Source organism: Oncorhynchus kisutch, linkage group LG24, assembly GCF_002021735.2.
Source record: "Oncorhynchus kisutch isolate 150728-3 linkage group LG24, Okis_V2, whole genome shotgun sequence".
Lineage (NCBI taxonomy): Eukaryota > Metazoa > Chordata > Actinopteri > Salmoniformes > Salmonidae > Oncorhynchus > Oncorhynchus kisutch.
In genome coordinates, this window is record NC_034197.2 from 9,530,001 (window position 1) to 9,550,386 (window position 20,386).

Below are 20,386 nucleotides of genomic sequence, written 5' to 3' on the forward strand. Positions count from 1 at the left end.
ATTATACTTTTCACTTCATACATTTTCACTGACACCCAAAAGTACTCATTACATTTTGGTCAGGAAAATGGTCAAATTCACTCACTTATCAAGAGAACATCCCTGGTCATCCCTATTACCTCTGATCTGGTGGACTCGCTAAACACACACACTTCATTTGTAAATGGGGGTGGCAGGTAGCCTAGTGGTTAGAGTCACTGAACTGACAAGGCAGTTAACCCACTGTTCCCCAGTAGACCGCCATTGAAAGTAAGAATTTGTTCTTAACTGACTTGCCTAGTTAAATAAAGGTAAAGAAAATGTCAGTGTGCCTATGGCTATCCGTACATTTAAAAAATGAGAAAATGGTGCCGTCTTGTTTGCTTTATATAAGTAATTTGAAATGATTTATACTTTTACTTTTGATATTTAAGTATATTTTAATAATTACATTTACTTTTGATATTTAAGTATATTTTAATAATTACATTTACTTTTGATAATTAAGTATATTTTAATATACCAAATACGTTCAGACTTTCACTCAAGTAGTATTTTACTGGGTGACTTTTACTTAAGTCATTTTCTATCAAGGTATCTTTACTTTAACTCAAGTATGACAATTGGGTACTTTTTCCAAAACTGCACACACACCACAGAAGGTTGGTGGCACCTTAATTGGGGGGGACAGGCTCATGGTAACGACTGGAGTGGAATGGGTGGAATGGTATCAAATACATCAAACACATGGTTACTATGTTGTTGATGCCATTCCATTGACGCCGTTCCAGCCATTATTATGATCCATCCTCCCCTCAGCAGCCTCCTCTGACACACACACACACACACACACACGCACACACACACACACAGCCCCCCTCAGCAAACACGTAGTAACATCTACCAAACAAAAAAACTCATTACTCAAGGCTGTTTTAATTTACTGAAGAGTCAAGGAAGTCCCCCTGGTCCCATGACGATGACAGCTGAGGTTCCTGTCCTGTCCGCTTTCATTGTGCCCCACTAGTCCCAGGGTGTGTGCGACTGTGTGTCTGTCCTCTTTCATTGTGCCCCACTAGTCCCAGGGTGTGTGCGACTGTGTGTCTGTCCTCTTTCATTGTGCCCCACTAGTCCCAGCGTGTGTGCGACTGTGTGTCTGTCCTCTTTCATTGTGCCCCACTAGTCCCAGGGTGTGTGCGACTGTGTGTCTGTCCTCTTTCATTGTGCCCCACTAGTCCCAGGGTGTGTGCGACTGTGTGTCTGTCCTCTTTCATTGTGCCCCACTAGTCCCAGGGTGTGTGCGACTGTGTGTCTGTCCTCTTTCATTGTGCCCCACTAGTCCCAGGGTGTGTGCGACTGTGTGTCTGTCCTCTTTCATTGTTATTTGCTCACAGGGAGGAGGACAAGGCAGACAATAGTGCTGGCAGTAATGTTAACGGGGTAAAAGACTACAGTGTAGCTAGCAGCAGTGCATCTGCAGATGTCGTCAGGGATGGAGTCTTACCAGAGATGGAGCCTAACAATACATTGTCACTGATTCACTTACATGACATTGCATTACATTGTCCCACCCATGTTTACAGTCACTGCGATGTAATATGCCTTGGTACAAACAGCCGTATCTCATGCATTACCTCAAGTATGGGAGTCTGTAGGACAGGGAGAGAGGGACAGGGTTTGGAGGAGAGGGAGAGGGGAAAGAAGGGAGAGGAGGTGAGAGGGTATTAGGAGAAAGGGGAGTGGAAGGGAAGAGTCGGAGGGGGAGGAGGGGAGACGGGGAAAGGAGAGACAGGGGGAGGAGGGGAGACGGGGAAAGGAGAGACGGGGAGAGAGGGGGAAGAAGAGAGAGGGGAGAAGGGATGCTTAGGAGGCTGTCCTTCCTTGCCCTGGGCAGGGAACAGCCTATATTCTCAGATTCTTCTCCCACTTGTTATTTATGGGGGGAGTCATTTATCTTGAGCCAAATACAGACTACTCTACTCACTAAAAACGGATTCACCGCCCAAACTCAATACATAGGGTTTGCTTTTCTCATCCACTGTGCCTAAGATGTGCGCAGTAAAAAGGGCTTAAGAAAACAGTCAGTCCAGGTCTAGGCCATATTCATGTTGTTTTCTTTGCCTCCTCAGTCTTGGATTCTTCTTGGATCTAGTTTCTGTCCGGGATCAACGGCGAGAGGTTTTCCATCCTTACCAGCCAATACCCTTTCATTAAAGTGTAGCAGAAGCAAGAGTTTTTCTCTCTCTCTCTCTCTCTCTCTCTCTCTCTCTCTCTCTCTCTCTCTCTAGGGGTCAATTTCTCCGACGCTGTCCAGGGCAGTCGTTTTTACAGTGGGATTTGCTTTCAAAGGGAAAGTCACCAGTTGGCACTTGGCAGGGAGGGAGGCCATTCTCTTGCAAGGCATTTTTATGCGGGAGTGTCACATAAAAACCCTTTAGGACCACCAGGCTGAGGTCTCATCTGCTACCAGATGAGGAGGCGGTCAGACAGTCAGATGGTCGGGGGTGGTGGTGGAGGGTCTGTGCTGTATTGTTCTCCATCAATCCACTGGATATGAGCTGCCTCCACCCCTCTCCCATCGCCTCCATTTAGAGAGAGTGACGGTAGACTCTTCGAAAAAAAGGGTTCCGAAAAGGGTCCTTCGGCTGTCCTCTTAGGAGAACCATTTTTGGTTGCAGGCAGAACCCTATTTGGTTTCAGGTAGAACCCTTTTGGGTTCATGTAGAAGCCTCTGTAGAAAGGGTTCTGCATGGAACCCAAGAGCGTTCTACCTAGAACCAAAAAGGGGTCTTCAAAGGGTTCTCCCATCGAGGGGCACATCGGGAATTCAACAGATTTGTTGTTACTGATTTGTTTGACAAAATCTATTTGCAAGCCAGAATAGGGCAATTACTGTAGTTTTAAATGTATAGGTCCATTGTCATTTCTACATACTTTCGATCTGGTTTTAGACGGTCAATTGTGGCCTGGAGTGGTCTTAAAATAATTATTTTTTACTTTGTAAGATCTGGTCAGCAACGTCAGCAACATCAGCAACGTCTGGGCAGAGATATTGTACCAAACACCTGAGCTAGATGTAAAATTGCGTGACTTAAACCTGTAAATGAATGACAGATTTCTTGAGTGATCTAAGATTTCCAAACTCGGTCCTGGGGCCCCCCCTGGGCGCACGTTTTGTTTTTTGCCGTGGTACTACACAGTGGATTGAAATAATCAAAACTTGATGATGAGTTGGTTATTTGAATCAGCTTTGTCGTGTTAGAGCAAAAAAACTAAATGTGCACCCAGGAGGGACCCCAGGACCGAGTTTGAGAAACCCTGGTCTAGTGTTCAAACTACAGTGCAGTTCTCAGCAATCTTAGAAAATCTTGACTCAACTCAACTGGATTTAATCAGTTTGGCTGTGGGACTGGGATCCAGTTTTCACTCTAGAATCTAGATTATCTTAGTTTTGAAGATTCATCACATTGAATGTTGGCCAGCCTATGGATCTAAAACAGAGAGACGATCCCACCCACTATATATACAGTTGAAGTCAAAGTTTACATACACCTTAGGCAAATACATTTAAACTCAGTTTTTCCACAATTCCTGACATGTAATCCTAGGTCAGTTAGGATCACCACTTTATTTTAAGAAAGTGAAATGTCAGAATAATAGTAGAGATAATAATTTATTTCAGCTTTAATTTCTTTCATCACATTCCCAGTGGGTCAGAAGTTAACAAATAGTCAATTAGTATTTGGTAGCATTGCCTTTAAATTGTTTAACTTGGGTCAAACTTTTCGGGTAGCCTTCCACAAGCTTCCCCACAATAAGGTGGGTGAATTTTGACTCATTCTTCCTGACAGAGCTGGTGTAACTGAGTCAGGTTTGTAGGCCTCCTTGCTCGCACACACTTTTTCAGTTCTGACCACAAGTTTTCTATAGGATTGAGGTCAGGGCTTTGTGATGGCCACTCCAATACCTTGACTTTGTTGTCCTTACCAGAGGACATTTCTCCAAAAAGTACAATCTTCGTCCCCATGTGCAGTTGCAGAACTTGGTCTGACTTTTTTATGGCGGTTTTGGAGCAGTGACTTCTTCCTTGCTGAGCGGCCTTTCAGGTTATGTCAATATAGGACTCGTTTTACTGTGGATATAGATACTTTTGGACCTGTTTCCTCCAGCATCGTCACAAGGTCCTTTGCTGTTGTTCTGGGATTGATTCGCAATTTTCGCACCAAAGTACGTTGATCTCTATGAGACAGAAGGCGTCTCCTTCCTGAGTGGTATTATGGCTGCGTGGTCCCATGATGTTTATACTTGGTACTAGAGGTCGAACGATTTATCGGAATGGCCGATTAATTAGGTCCGATTTCAAGTTTTCATAACAATCGTAAATCGGTATTTTTATACCTTTTATTTAACTAGTCAAGTCAGTTAAGAACATATTCTTATTTTCAATGATGGCCTAGGAACGGTGGGTTAACTGCCTTGTTCATGGGCAGAACGACAGTTTCACCTTGTCAGCTCGGGGGATCCAATCTTGCAATCGTGCAACTAGTCCAACGCAATAACGACCTGCCTTTCTCTCGTTGCACTCCACAAGGAGACTGCCTGTTACGCGAATGCAGTAAGCCAAGGTAAGTTGCTAGCTAGCATTAAACTTATCTTATAAAAAACAATCAATCATAATCACTAGTTAACTACACATGGTTGAGGATATTACTAGATATTATCTAGCGTGTCCTGCATTGCATATAATCTGACTGAGCATACAAGTATCTAAGTATCTGACTGAGCGGTGGTAGGCAGAAGCAGGCGCGTAAACATTCATTCAAACAGCACTTTTGCCAGCAGCTCTTCGTTGTGCGTCAAGCATTTTTTTATGACTTCAAGCCTATCAACTCCTGAGATGAGGCTGGTGTAACCGAAGTGAAATGGCTAGCTAGTTAGCGCGTGCTAATAGCGTTTCAAATGTCACTCGCTCTGAGCCTTCTAGTAGTTGTTCCCCTTGCTCTGCATGGGTAACGCTGCTTCGATGGTGGCTGTTGTCATTGTGTTGCTGGTTCGAGCCCAGGGAGGAGCGAGGAGAGGGATGGAAGCTATACTGTTACACTGGCAATACTAAAGTGCCTATAAGAACATCAAATAGTCAAAGGTTAATGAAATACAAATGGTATAGAGGGAAATAGTCCTATAATTCCTATAATAACTACAACCTAAAACTTCTTACCTGGGAATATTGAAGACTCATGTTAAAAGGAACCACCAGCTTTCATATGTTCTCATGTTCTGAGCAAGGAACTGAAACGTTATCTTTCTTACATAGCACATATTGCACTTTTACTTTCTTCTCCAACACTTTGTTTTTGCATTATTTAAACCAAATTGAACATGTTTCATTATTTACTTGAGGCTAAATTGATTTTATTGATGTATTATATCAAGTTAAAATAAGTGTTCATTCAGTATTGTTGTAATTGTTATTATTACAAATAAATAAAACAAAAATCGGCCAATAAATCGGTATCGGCTTTTTTGGTCCTCCAATAATCGGTATCAGCATTGAAAAATCATAATCGGTCGACCTCTACTTGGTACTGTTGTTTGTACAGATGAACGTGGTACCTTCAGTTGTCTGTAAATTGCTCCCAAGGATGAACCAGACTTGTGGAGGTCTACAATTTTTTTTCTGAGGTCTTGCCTGATTTATTTTGATTTTCCCATGATGTCAAGCAAAGAGGCACTGAGTTTGAAGGTAAGGCCTTGAAATACATCCACAGGTACACAATTGATTCAAATTATGTCAATTAGTCTATCAGAAGCTTCTAAAGCCATGACATCATTTTCTGGAATTTTCCAAGCTGTTTAAAAGCACAGTCAATTTAGTGTATGTAAACGTCTGACCCACTGGAATTGTGTTACAGTGAGATATAAGTGAAATAATCTGTCTGTAAACAATTGTTGGAACAATTACTTGTATCATGCACAAAGTAGATGTCCTAACCAACTTGTCAAAACTATAGTTTGTTAACAAGTCATTTGTGGAGTGGTTGAAATACAAGTTTTAATGACTCCAACCTAAGTGTATGTAAACTTCAACTGTATATATACTGTATATATGTCTGCTTAGCCAGTACTTAATGAGAGCGTTCAGTAAAACTCCCAGATTTACATGGATTTAGCTCAAACATGGAGCTCTTTTTTGGGCATGTTTGTGTTTGAGAATATACACTGCTCAAAAAAAGAAAGGGAACACTAAAATAACACATCCTAGATCTGAATGAATGAAATATTCTTATTAAATACTTTTTTTTTCTTTACCTAGTTGAATGTGCTGACAACAAAATCACACAAAAATGATCAATGGAAATCAAATTTATCAACCCATGGAGGTCTGGATTTGGAGTCATACTCAAAATTAAAGTGGAAAACCACACTACAGGCTGATCCAACTTTGATGTAATGTCCTTAAAACAAGTCAAAATTAGGCTCAGTAGTGTGTGTGGCCTCCACGTGCCTGTATGACCTCCCTACAACGCCTGGGCATGCTCCTGATGAGGTGGCGGATGGTCTCCTGAAGGATCTCCTCCCAGACCTGGACTAAAGCATCCGCCAACTCCTGGACAGTCTGTTGGTGGATGGAGCGAGACATGATGTCCCAGATGTGCTCATTTGGATTCAGGACTGGGGAACGGGCGGGCCAGTTGATAGCATCAATGCCTTCCTCTTGCAGGAACTGCTGACACACTCCAGCCACATGAGGTCTAGCATTGTCTTGCATTAGGAGGAACCCAGGGCCAACCTCACCAGCATATGGTCTCACAAGGGGTCTGAGGATCTCATCTCGGTACCTAATGGCAGTCAGGTTACCTCTGGCGAGCACATGGAGGGCTGTGCGGCCCCCCAAAAAATGCCACCCCACACCATGACTGACCCACCGCCAAACCGGTCATGCTGGAGGATGTTGCAAGCAGCAGAACGTTCTCCACGGCGTCTCCAGACTCTGTCACGTCTGTCACATGTGCTCAGTGTGAACCTGCCTTCATCTGTGAAGAGCACAGGGCGCCAGTGGCGAATTTGCCAATCTTGGTGTTCTCTGGCAAATGCCAAACGTCCTGCACGGTGTTGGGCTGTAAGCACAACCCCCACCTGTGGACGTCGGGCCCTCATACCACCCTCATGGAGTCTGTTTCTGGCCGTTTGAGCAGACACGTGCACATTTGAGGCCTGCTGGAGGTCATTTTGCAGGGCTCTGGCAGTGCTCCTCGTGCTCCTCCTTGCACAAAGGCGGAGGTAGCGGTCCTGCTGCTGGGTTGTTGCCCTCCTACGGCCTCCTCCACATCTCCTGATGAATTGGCCTGTCTCCTGGTAGCGCCTCCATGCTCTGGACATTACGCTGACAGACACAGCAAACCTTCTTGCCACATCTCGCATTGATGTGCCATCCTGGATGAGCTGCACTACCTGAGCCACTTGTGTGGGTTGTAGACTCCGTCTCATGCTACCACTAGAGTGAAAGCACCGCCAGCATTCAAAAGTGACCAAAACATCTGCCAGGAAGCATAGAAACTGAGAAGTGGTCTGTGGTCCCACCTGCAGAACCACTCCTTTATTGGGGGTGTCTTGCTAAATGCCTATAATTTCCACCTGTTGTCTATTCCATTTGCACAACAGCATGTTAAATTTATTGTCAATCAGTGTTGCTTCCTAAGTGGACAGTTTGATTTCACAGAAGTGTGATTGACTTGGAGTTACATTGTGTTGTTTAAGTGTTCCCTTTATTTTTTTGAGCAGTGTACTACAGAGATGTTGGTGAAATAAACTGATGTCTGATATCTGGACACCAAACAGCAACACAATCACACAGAGTTTGGGAAACCCTGCTGTAGGGGATAGGGCACCATTTGGGATGTAGCCTATGAGTAATGGTCTCATTTTGTTCAGTGCAGTATATCTGTCCTATCTCTGTAGGTGTTGAATCTGTGGGAAAGTAGCTTGAGAAATGTCCTGTTGGTCCGCCGTGTTTTTCTCAGTCGTTTATTTGGGAGCGTCTGGCTGCTTTAAGGCCCTACGATAGACATCCTGTCCTGCGGGCTGCTCTGGCTCAGACAAGGCTACTAGTCTGGCTGCTTTAAGGCCCTACGATAGACATCCTGTCCTGCGGGCTGCTCTGGCTCAGACAAGGCTACTAGTCTGGCTGCTTTAAGGCCCTACGATAGACATCCTGTCCTGCGGGCTGCTCTGGCTCAGACAAGGCTACTAGTCTGGCTGCTTTGCAGGTCCTGAACTGAACTAGAGGATAAGTGGTAATCAGTGAGGCAGACTCAGCAAGAGAACTGGCTGGAGTAATAGGGCACGTGAAGTTCCCTGTTGATTATGACGTCCGAGCTGAGTCTCTGTGGTGCTGAGCCGGGACTGTTCATTCTCTCTCTCTCACTCCCACTCTCACTCACTCACTCACTCACTCACTCACTCACTCACTCACTCACTCACTCACTCACTCACTCACTCACTCACTCACTCACTCACTCACTCACTCACTCACTCACTCACTCACTCACTCCTGGTGATAATACAACTGGTATAACTGATTAGCTTGGCCATAGACTTTATGAGAATAAATGCCTGTTCCCAGATCTGTTTTGCTAGCCTGCCAACTCCTATGGTCACCAGGCAATGAGATTAAAGGTTTGATGTGTATATTTGTACAGTTTTTGTGTTGTTACCAGGCTCAGGCCCTGTGTGTGCCTTGTTTGATCAACGGGGAAACATATTGGTCCTGCCCACTGGCTATTGTCTTGCAATATGCTATTGGGGGGAAAACAATAGCTCAAATGTCAAAGGATGGGAATGGCATTGACTTCACAGAATCAACACCAAGCTGTGTATTCACTCCTTTGTCAGGCCGATCGATCTCAGGTCAAACAAGACAGACTTTTGCTGGGTTTGCTAGTGGGCAGCGTGAGACTACGATGAAAGCGCCACACTTTTCTTCCTGCATCACTGTATTTTTCCTCATTCCAAAACTATCCGGAGAGGTGCTAACTCTTTTGGAATAGTATTCTTTTGCTGTGATACTTTTCTTAGCTTCTTCTTGTAAACACAGGATGTAGAAAGTCAAATGAAGTTAGCTAAATTGGGTTATGTTGCTCCAATTACCCAAATCTAGCTCGAGGCAACCACTCTCTGTCAGTGTGTGTGTGTGTGTTGCAGTCAGGTGGCCTGGAGAAACAGTAGAGACACTCCTAGTATTCCTCTGGTCTGTCATGCTTTTAAAGCAACGTTAGAAACTTGGTGGTTCGAGCCCTGTTTGCTGATTGGCTGAAAGCCGTGGTATATTAGACCGTATCGTACGGGTCTGACAAAAACATACTGTTTTACTGTTCTAATTATATTGGTAACCAGTCTATAAGGCACGTCTGGGGTTTGTGGAATTTGGCTAATGTATCACGGCTAAGGGCTGCATCCAGGCACTCCACGTTGCGTCGTGCGTGAGAACAGCCGTTAGCATCGGTATCCTACCGATCCTTGACTTCGTTGATGTCATCTATAAAATAGCCTCCAACACGCTACTCAACAAACTGGATGCAGTCTATCACAGTGCCATCTGTTTTGTCACCAAAGCCCCATACACTACCCACCATTGCGACCTGTACGCTGTTGTTGGCTGGCCCTTGCTTCATACTCGTCGCCAAACCCACTGGCTACAGGTTATCTACAAGTCTCTGCTAGGTAAAGCCCCGCCTTATCTCAGCTCACTGGTCACCATAGTAGCACCCACTCGTAGCACGCACTCCAGCAGGTATATCTCACTGGTCACCCCCAAAGCCAATTCCTCCTTTGGTCATCTTTCCTTCCAGTTCTCTGCTGCCAATGACTGGAACAAACTGCAAAAATATCTGAAGCTGGAGACTCATGTCTCCCTCACTAGCTTTAAGCACCAGCTGTCAGAGCAGCTCACAGATCACTGCACCTGTACATAGATGGGCTGTTTACCTACTTCATCCCCATACAGTATTTATTTATTTATCTTGCTCCTTTGTACCCCAGTATCTCTACCTGCACATTCATCTTCTGCACATCTACCATTCCAGTGTTTAATTGCTATATTGTAATTACTTCGCCACCAATGGCCTATTTATTGCCTTAACTCCCTCATCTTACCTCATTTGCACACAATGTATATAGACTTTTTGTTTTCTTTTGTTCTACTGTATTATTGACTATGTTTAGTTTATTCCATGTGTAACTCTGTGTTGTTGTATGTGTCGAATTGCTATGCTTTATCTTGGCCAGGTTGCAGTTGCAAATGAGAACTTGTTCTCAACTAGCCTACCTGGTTAAATAAAGGTGAAATAAAAATAAATAAATAAATAACATTGAGCTGTTTGGTGGGTTTTCATGTTAGAGATCATGGCGCCGCCATCAGGAACAACGAGTAGATAAGTAGCCTAATATCGCCTGTTTTTCTTTGTAAAAAGGTTCATATTTGGATAATAAAAACATATTAATATGACACAATGAACAAACGTTATGCCCCGGCCCCTTGCTTTAAATATTCTACAATGTTTTTTCCCAGAAAGCTGACAGAGATTTTCATGTTGTTATTCAGGGAACACATTTTGCTCTTTAGGATATAAACTAATAACTACAATACATGAAGCTCTCTGTGTCTGTCTCTCTCTGTGTTTTTCTGTTTCTCTCTCTCTGTGTCTCTCTGTCTGTCTCGCTCTCTCTGTCTCTGTGTCTCTCTCTGTGTCTCTCTCTGTGTCTCTCTGTCTCTGTGTCTCTCTCTGTGTCTCTCTCTGTGTCTCTCTGTCTCTGTCTCTCTCTCTGTGTCTCTCTCTGTGTGTCTCTCTGTGTCTCTCTTTGTCTCTCTCTGTGTCTCTCTCTGTCTCTGTCTCTCTGTCTCTCTCTGTGTCTCTCTCTTGCTCTCTGTTTTTTAGGGCTAGTGCAGAGTAGGCTGTGTGTACTACATAATTCAATTAGGAGAGTAGTGAACCCTGCTCTGTGCCTGTATTGTGCCCGGCGGTTCTTCCTTAATCTGCACGGCTAGTTGAGGCTGAGCGTGAGGAATAGGTTCTGGGCTGACGCTAGCCTGATCCCAGATCTGGAGTTGGCAAGACAGCATAAACAGATGTGGGACTACGCTTGGCTGTGGCAGATCCTGGATCGGATGTGAGGTTGTTTGTTCGATCTTATCGTCGTCGCATGTAGTTTCATTATCACTGGGTTGTTTGCATTGGAGCCGGACTTATTTCACATGATGAACTGTACTGGGAACTGTGGTAGTGACACCCACTCAGCAAACATTCGTAGTTCTCTCGTCCTTACAGGATTAACAATGAAGAAATACAGACTATTTACGTTGACAGAGTGTCTGTCTGGATCCGCCAATGAAGCCCATAAATACTGTTTAGACCACTCAGTCCTACTGTGTCTTTCCACCCCAAGAAGCTGACAGACGCCATATACACCATTACTGTACTGAACTGGTGGTAAACCACAAGTGTCATCAGCTGTATTTGTTACTGTCTGAGATTCTGAAATATCTCAAGTTTGAAAGTATTGTTGGATATCAAACTTTGTGGTCAGTTGTCCCATCCTGTTTCTGACATTTGGAATGAATGAGATGGAGCTCACACGGCGACAGCCCTCCGAGTGGGAGAGAGAGAGAAATAAAGAGAGAGAGAGAAATAAAGAGAGAGAGAGAGAGAGAGAGAGAGAGAGAGAGAGAGAGAGAGAGAGAGAGAGAGAGAGAGAGAGAGAGAGAGAGAGAGAGAGAGAGAGAAGAAATAAAGAGAGAGAGAGAGAGAAATAGAGAGAGAGAGAGAGAGAGAGAGAGAGAGAGAGAGAGAGAGAGAGAGAGAGAAGAAATAAAGAGAGAGAGAGAGAGAAATAGAGAGAGAGAGAGAGAGAGAGAGAGAGAGAGAGAGAGAGAGAAGAAATAAAGAGAGAGAGAGAAGAAATAAAGAGAGAGAGAGAGAGAAGAAATAAAGAGAGAGAGAGAGAGAGAGAGAAGAAATAAAGAGAGAGAGAGAGAGAGAGAGAGAAGAAATAAAGAGAGAGAGAGAGAGGAGAAATAAAGAGAAGAAAGGGAGAGACTGTGGAGAGACTGTGGTAGGTAACATTCTCCCCCCAAGAGAGAAAAGAAGGAAAGGAAAGAGGGAGTGAGAGAATTTAGAGCAAATTTGTACCGTTATTAACAGGACACATTCCTTGTGTAATTCTGGACATCTGGAATGCTCATGGTTTTTTTCGGAGTTGTGTGGGTTTTGGTCCTATCTAGTGGACTACTTTTGACCAGCGCCAATGGGTAGCGCACTAAATAGGGAATAGGGTGCCATTTGGAAGGCAATGTTTTGTCAAAGAAGCCTAATATAACAAGATTCTCACTGATCACTCCACTTCAGTCCTTTCAGGTCCGAGAACCCTACCCTACATTAGTTCTTCTCAGAGACTTTTTTTTGTGAGTCAAATAATTGTTCATTTTTAGAGGCTTTCAAGGAATATTTTTTTCCCCCCTCAGGCAGGCAGCATTGCGTTCTGTTATTTGTCATTTATTTTCAGAAAGTTTAACGAGTACTCTGTAGACGTTCAAAGGATCAGTGATTATAGTTGCGGTTTCTGTCAGTGTGGTTTTAAACAAAGCCGACAAATGTAGAGTCAAGCTGAGTCGCTATGTGATTTTTCGGCTTCAGATCGTGTGTTTAGGAGCAGCGTCTTTATCGAAGTCTGACTCCCGGCAGACATCGGAGTCTGGAGTCAACGGCACCCTTGGCAGTAGCCTGGAAATCCAGTATGTACGCGGCTCCATTTCACGCTCAGTCAGGATTTCCAGGCTACTTCAGCAATACTGCACAGAAAAGAAGCAATGTGCCACAGTCCTCATCCAGCCTCTCAGACAGCCAGTCCAACATGATTCATGCTGCACACGTGCTGCTGATGGAAAGATCCAATCACCCCACTGCATTGTGGAAAATAAATAAAAAGACACTTTATATGTGATATTCCACTGCTGTGAATCATTGTAGCGATACGAATAGCATAGGAAAGTCCATGGGGGCATGATGCCTCACCACATGCTGTGGTTTATTGGTGGTTTATTGGTTCATTGGCATTTTTCATCTTCTACACATTCACAGCTAAAAGCTGAATTGCTTACTACTAATGGTTGAATGGTTCAGAGGATCATGAGGGGTCCGGGTGGTGATCTCTTCACGCTCAGTTAGTGTAGCTCTTTCTCAATGAGCCTTTCTGCAATTCCTCACATCCCATCTCCTAGCCTCCTTCTCAACCACGTTGGAGGTCTCTCACCTCAGACTTTCTTTAAAGGAGGCGGCGAGGAGTAAGGAAAGATGAATTGAGAAAGAGCCTGTGTGTTAGGAGGTGAGGGCAGGGGTAAGTTGTAGCTGAGGGTCACAGGTCAAGCTGACAGGCAGTTTGTGGTGTGTGTGTGTGTGTGTATGTATTGGTGGCAGTTTGTGGTGTGCGTGTGTGCGTGTGCATATGTGTGGTTTGGCTGTGGGGCTCCGTCTACGTGGGATGTAAAATGAGGGGCCCTGAGTCTGAGCAGGACTGTGAAAACAGAGCAAAACCTTCATGGTCTCTTCAAAGAGAAATGCTGAGGCGATCAGTTACACATGACCGGGTGGCGAGGAGAGGAGCTAGCTGTAACTAACAGCCTCGTATTGTTGCACTTCCTGGTGTCGAAGAGATTTCAGAGTTGACCACTGACCTCTGTTTATGGTCTCATGACTCATGGTAGGAAGTCTTTACCCCGAGGCAGAGGCCCATGTCATGGAACGAACACACACACGCGTCTGTGTTATACTGTATGGTGTGTGTTAACGCTCACGACGGTGGAGTAGAGACATAAAATGGGATAGTTGTCAAACGACAAATTAGCGCAATCATGCTAAATGTCTTAATTTGAGCCTCAGCAGTAAAACATTTGGCTGTTGCCTGTGGGCTGTTCTCCTCTCTCATGTTGTGTGGTGTTAAGTGTTTTTATGGCTGGATAAGTGATAGCAATAAGATAGTAAGTAGCAAGTAATAATAGCCATTTCCTTTCTGTTTTAGAGAGAGGCTGTAGCTACTAGCTAGCCCGTGGTTAAAAAGTGCAGTGTAGTCACTACTGAACGATTCAGATGCTTATTACCAACCGCAGAGAACGGGTGCTTCCCAAATGGAACCCAATTCCCTATTTAGTGCACTACTTTTGGGGCTCTGTCAAAAGTAGTGCGCTAAATAGGGAAAAGGGTGCCATTTGGGGTGCAGAGGAGGGTTTTGGATGAGCTCATGCAACAGGATGCTACAAGTCAAGACAGGAAGTGAAGTCATAGGCCCCATAAAAACACCAATTTAGCCTCTAAAAACACAACATACTTGACGCATGATCAAGTATGCCCTGAAACTGCCATGAAATGATCAATTATGATGAAATGATGAATGAATGACTCAACAAAGATGCGCGCTCTCATATTTGCACTGGGGTGTGTCTGATGAGATCTTGTCTGTCTTGTGTTTCAGAATTCCATGAACCTTCCTCCCGACAAAGCCAGGCTCCTCAGACAGTATGACAATGACAAGAAATGGGACCTCATCTGCGACCAGGTAAACTCCTTGAAATACGACGACACGTGTAGGCTACTGCAAGCAAACAATCCCACAGCTACACCTCTACAAACCCGCACATCTAGTCTGTTCGAATGCCAAAAGCTGTGAAGCAATGTTGATAGATTTTATCGAAAAAACCATTTTGTTGCAGTGTAGGTTTAGTCTTTTCTCCGTAATGGTTGGAACCCTATTATGTTACACTGCTCACTCTGTCTACCCTCTTCCCCCCCCCGTGTGTTATATTAGGAACGGTTTCAAGTGAAGAATCCTCCTCACACCTACATCTCCAAGCTCCGGGGCTACTTAGACCCAGGAGTCACACGCAAGAAGTTCCGAAGGCGGGTCCAGGAATCCACTAAAGTTCTGAGGGAACTGGAGATCTCGCTGCGGACCAATCACATAGGGTGATGATCTATTCTCATCCCTCCCCTCTCTTCTCTTATGTCAACCAATGAGAGTCAGAGTACTGGAAATCCCCAATATTACTGTCCCTTCTCACATGGCGTTTGCAGGAATTGATGTGTCTTCTACGAATACCACACTGTAAGGTTACCCCTGGAGCGGGGCACAGCTACAAGAATAATGGCTACTATGGAAGTGAAAGGCCGGTGGGAAATCAACTCCCTTATTATTTTCCCCGACAACAACCAATTCCATTATCGCCCCTTTAAGAATGACCCTATTTATTTTCCCCTTTAAGAGAGAAAGAGCCTTTCTGTGCTCTTCCTCTTTCGCTTCCTGTCCTAGGGACAAACAGCTTGTTTTCCTGATGCCCAGATCATTCCCTATTGTTCTGTCCTGCCACCCTCCCCAGCCTGCTTTACTTCATAGTGGAGTCTTCCTCTTCACAATGCACAGATGGTAGTCATTGTATTGTAACGCTAGGAAAGGAATGGTCCACTCCCCCATAACATAGCAGCGAGCAGGAAGCTTAGTTGTGTACGCCAGAGGGACAGTAAGCATGGCCTACCAACGATGAACCCTGGGAAAACAAACAAACAAATATGCACACACACATAACATTTGGTCAAACCTCTATTCAGCCCTTCCTTCCTCACTATCATCCTCAAATGTCTCATTGATGTCACACAGATACTTACTGTAACTCTGACGGAAGTGCGTCAGAGATGTCCCCCCCGTCCTTTAAATCAAACTCAAATATACTCTCGCATTCAAAACAGTTCTTTGTGATTTTTCATTGTAATTCAGGGCATAGTTCCAATAATAACTCCTATAATAGTCTGTGTTCTAATGTCTTTCCAGAAAGACACACGGGCAGGAAAAGACAGAGGCTATTTTGAGACTTTGAGGCTTTGGTTTGGTTGGTAAATTCAGTGGAACAGAGCCCTGTTTATTGTGTCCGAATCCTGGCCCTCTCCGACGTGTTATTCCTCAGATTGCCAAGACAATCTGAAATAGCATCTGGTTGGACAGGAAAAGAAGGGGGGGGGGGCTGGTAGACAGGAAACTGATGATCAGGCGCGCCTCCCCCACCTCCCTTTTTCTTCTCCCTCCGCCCCAATCTCACTGCTCCTCACTATTTCCCCTCTTTCTCTGCTCACCTCTCTCTTCCTCACACTGGGGCCTTTCTCCCACCTATCCACTTTACCTTTGACTATCCAGAGTCTTGTGTTACCAAACAGTCTCCTGCCCCCAAGTATCCTCCCTAACGTGCTTCTACATCTGCATTGCTTGCTGTTTGGGGTTTTAGGCTGGGTTTCTGTACAGCACTTTGAGATATCAGCTGATGTAAGAAGGGCTATATAAATACATTTGATTTGATTTAACCAGGATATTGGGGATATTTTGGAACCTTTACCCCAATTCCACTCCCCTGCATTTTACTAAGGGGGAAGCAGGGGTTTTGGGACTAAGGGGGAAAGGAAGACTGAGGGCTTGGTTGTTCAATCCGCTGATGTTCAGCGCTATAGCGAGAATGAAATTGAAAGGCAATGTTCCCGCGTTTGCGGAGACCGCATTCACGATAAACGTTCAATCGGAGATGAACTTTCAACTGAAATCGCACTGCGGCGGATTGAATCGAGCCTCCTGTCAGGGACTCCAACTTGAGTCCAGTCCCCACGCTCTCTCTTAGCCATACCATATGCCTTCCACATTCTTTCTCTCATCGCAATGGGAATTCATTTGTTTGGACTCCCCCCCCCCCCCCCCCCCCCCCCAGAGAACTAGAGTTAAATAGAGAAGAAATCTGAAGCCTTGCTCACTCGCGTTTACTTTCCGTTGCTGCCTTGCCAAGTCTTTTCTCTCTCCGTCAGGGGTGTAGTGGGGGTGTAGGGGACCCCATTCTGAGCAGACTTTAGTCTACAAGATGTAGACTCAAATATGTTGGCTTTTGCAGCTCTTAGGAATGTGTGTAGCTTTGTGTGTTCAGGTTTCAGTCGGCCCCTTTCCTTGTCTCTCTCTCTCTCTCTCTCCTGGCTTTCTGTACCTCTATTAGGGCTATTATCATTTATCATTATCATAACACATTATCATAACACATTATCATAACATAGGGCCAGGAGTTTTTCCAGAGCATGTTAACTCACCGGGAAAAACTATGGAGTACTGCCCAGAGTTTTTCCCTGTTCAGGTCATGTGGGGAAAAGTCCTGGCCCTACTTAGGGATGATCCGTGACTAGCAGATAAGGGTGTTAGCCCTTGAATATTCTGCCCTGCTAACCCCTCTCTGCGTCCCATGTCACCCAGGTGGGTCCGGGAGTTCCTCAACGATGAAAACAGAGGTCTGGATATCCTGGTGGAGTACCTCTCCTTTGCACAGTGTGCCGTCATGTGAGTACACACACCCTAAGCTTAGCACATCTCTTCAGAAGAGACTAGAGGTAGTTCGCCACCCAACCAGATTGGTACCGGATCCCAGAAGTGTTCATCCCAACAGACAGGAGCTAAGGTCACACTGTCTGTGAAAAGGGGCAATAGCAAACTGGATGGATTCCTTATGGCATTGTGTTCCTTTGAATGTGCCTGAATGTGCTTGTCTGCCTCATATGCTGCGTACTCAGCAGACTGAATGAGTGGTTGGACTTGATTGGGAACCATGTGTCTGTGTGATTATATCGCCATGCTGGCACATTATGGACCGGGCCTGAATGGGAATGACTGAGCCAGTCAACTCTGTGTTGCACTAAGCTTGACTGTGCAGCCTTTTACTGTGCAGTTCGTCTGTATAACATAACCTTTGACCTTTTACCGAGCTGCATTTCTAACCTAATCTACCTCGACCTCTGTCTGTCCATCATCTGTATGTCTATCCATCTGTCTACCTGTCTGTCCATCCGTCCGTCGGCCTGTCTGTCTGTCCGTGGCCCAGGTTGAATTTTGAGGGTCTGGATAATGGGGAGGAGGGCTCCCTGGACAAGGCTAATTCCTGGAGTAGGTCTATAGAGGATCTACACCAGAGTGGCGCTCAGCCTTTCTGCAACACGCTGGTCCGCTCGGCGCGCCAGTCTGTGCTCCGGTACGTATTGTCTGCTACCCCGTTGCTGCTGCTGTCGCTGCTGTACTGTGCCTCGCTCATCTAACCCCCTGGCCCTGACGTATGTTAGCATGTTAGCATGTCAGGTAGCAATCCAAACATATGTTAGCATGTCAGCCAGTTGTTTGCTATGATGATGATGATGATGCCATGATGTAGAGCGGTCTGGGTCTGGAGAGGATTGATGAAGAGACTCCCGACCTCACTGCAGGGGTTTGTGGGTTAAACGATCTGCAGGGACAGGGACAGAGACGGAGACAGAGAGGTGGTTTCTGACCCCTGCACTGTGTGTTTCCTTCCATGTTTGATGGTCTTCCTCGTTCCAGATGTGTTCCACTGTCCTGACCTGTCTAGCTCCAGGTGGGCCTCCTGCCCTGTGATTCTCCGTCTAGTGAGCTTTTCACACACAGAGAGAGAAAACACAGAGGGAGAAAACACAGAGGGAGAAAACACAGAGGGAGAAAACACAGAGGGGGAAAACACAGAGGGAGAAAACACAGAGGGAGAAAACACAGAGGGAGAAAACACAGAGGGAGAAAACACAGAGGGAGAAAACACAGAGGGAGAAAGAAAACACAGAGGGAGAAAACACAGAGGGAGAAAGAAAACACAGAGAGAGAAAGAGAACACAGAGAGAGAAAACACAGAGGGAGAAAGAACAGAGGGAGAAAACACAGAGAGAGAAAACACAGAGGGAGAAAGAAAACACAGAGAGAGAAAGAGAACACAGAGAGAGAAAACACAGAGGGAGAAAGAGAACACAGAGAGAGAAAACACAGAGGGAGAAAGAGAACACAGAGAGAGAAAACACAGAGGGAGAAAGAACAGAGGGAGAAAACACAGAGAGAGAAAGAGAACACAGAGAGAGAAAGCACAGAGAGAGAAAATAGAGTGTGATAGGAATAAGAAAGATATAAATGTACCACGAAACAAACATAAATCATTTTGAGATTAGAATAGTTTTAGTCAGGGCCTCCCGAGTGGCACAAGGCACTGCATCACATTTCTAGCTGTGCCACTAGAGATTCTGGGTTAGAGTCCGGGCTCTGACGCAGCCCACCGCGACCAGGAGACCCATGGGGCGGCACACAATTCGCACAGCGTTGTGCGGATTAGGCTGGTAGGGATATCCTTGTTCCATCGCGCACTAGCGACTCCTGCCAGCGCAGTGCATGCTGACATGGTCGCCAGGTGTACGGTGTTTCCTCTGACACATTGGTGCAGCTGGCTTCCGGGTTAAGTGGGCATTGTGGCTTGGTTGGGTTGTGTTTCGGAGGACGCAAGGCTCTTGACCTTCGCCTCTCCCGAGTCCGTACTGGAGTTGCAGTGATGAGACAAGACTGTAACCACCAATTGGATACCACAAAATTGGGGAGAAAAAGGGGTATAAAAATTTAAAATAATTAATATATATATAGATTTTCTTTTTTGTCAACGAACAACCCTATATACATGTCTGTTGGTTTACTACAGGAAGAAATGCTTGAGAAACTTATGACTCAGTTTTCAAAAAAGACAAAAAGTAAGACGAGCAGGAAACACAGACACACGAAAACATGAAAAAGAGACCGAGAGATAAGAGGATGTGGAGGAGAGACTGTTCTGTAACTAGCAGACCTCAGTCTGGGGACAAACGGATGTCATGCAAGAAACCTACGGCTTCACCTCGTCCCAGAATGCATCATTCTGTAACCACATGGGCCTTCTCTGGTCTCTTTCCCTGCCTGATCTCTCTTTGACACACTTTAAGCTAGGGGCATGGAACACAAACCCTGCAGTCACATGAATGTCAGAAACTGTACAACATTTCTTGCTCTCATAAATCAAGATGTCACAAAAAAGCACACAATATGAACACACAATGGCTCTGATTATTTAGATCAGCCAAGTGAAGTGGAATCAAAAGCTGCTAAGGATGAAGTGGACTCAAGTTGTTTTTGTTGTACGTGAACATTGAATAAAATATGTACAATGGGAAGGAAAAGTATGTGAACCCTTTCAAATGACCTGGATTTCTGCATAAATTGGTCATAAAATTGCATCTGATCTTCATCTAAGTCACAACAATAGACAAAACACAGTTTGCTTAAACTAATAACAGACAAACAATTTAAATTTTTCATGTCTTTATTGAACATATTGTGTAAACATTCACAGTGCAGGTTGGAAAAATTATGTGAACCCTTGGATTTAATAACAGGTTGACCCTCCTTTGGCAGCAATAACTTCAACTAAACCTTTTCTGTAGTTGCGGATCAGACCTGCACAACGGTGAGGAGGAATTTTGGACCATTCCTCTTTACA

At 44.9% G+C, this 20,386-nt stretch overlaps 1 protein-coding gene across 6 annotated transcripts in view; it reads left to right on the top strand.

Annotated features, from left to right (window-relative positions):
• Positions 1 to 20,386, top strand: part of LOC109869448 (formin-like protein 3) — a 53,450-nt gene that overhangs the window by 14,849 nt on the left and 18,215 nt on the right. For 4 of the 6 annotated variants that reach the window (XM_020459617.2, XM_020459618.2, XM_020459620.2 and 1 more), the window contains exons 2-5: positions 14,500 to 14,583; positions 14,833 to 14,990; positions 17,296 to 17,379; positions 17,918 to 18,064. In XM_020459617.2, the coding sequence (XP_020315206.1) occupies positions 14,500 to 14,583; positions 14,833 to 14,990; positions 17,296 to 17,379; positions 17,918 to 18,064 (473 nt within the window). The remainder of the gene's footprint in view (positions 1 to 14,499; positions 14,584 to 14,832; positions 14,991 to 17,295; positions 17,380 to 17,917; positions 18,065 to 20,386) is intronic. The other 2 variants (XM_020459621.2, XM_031803760.1) reach the window with 1 other exon arrangement.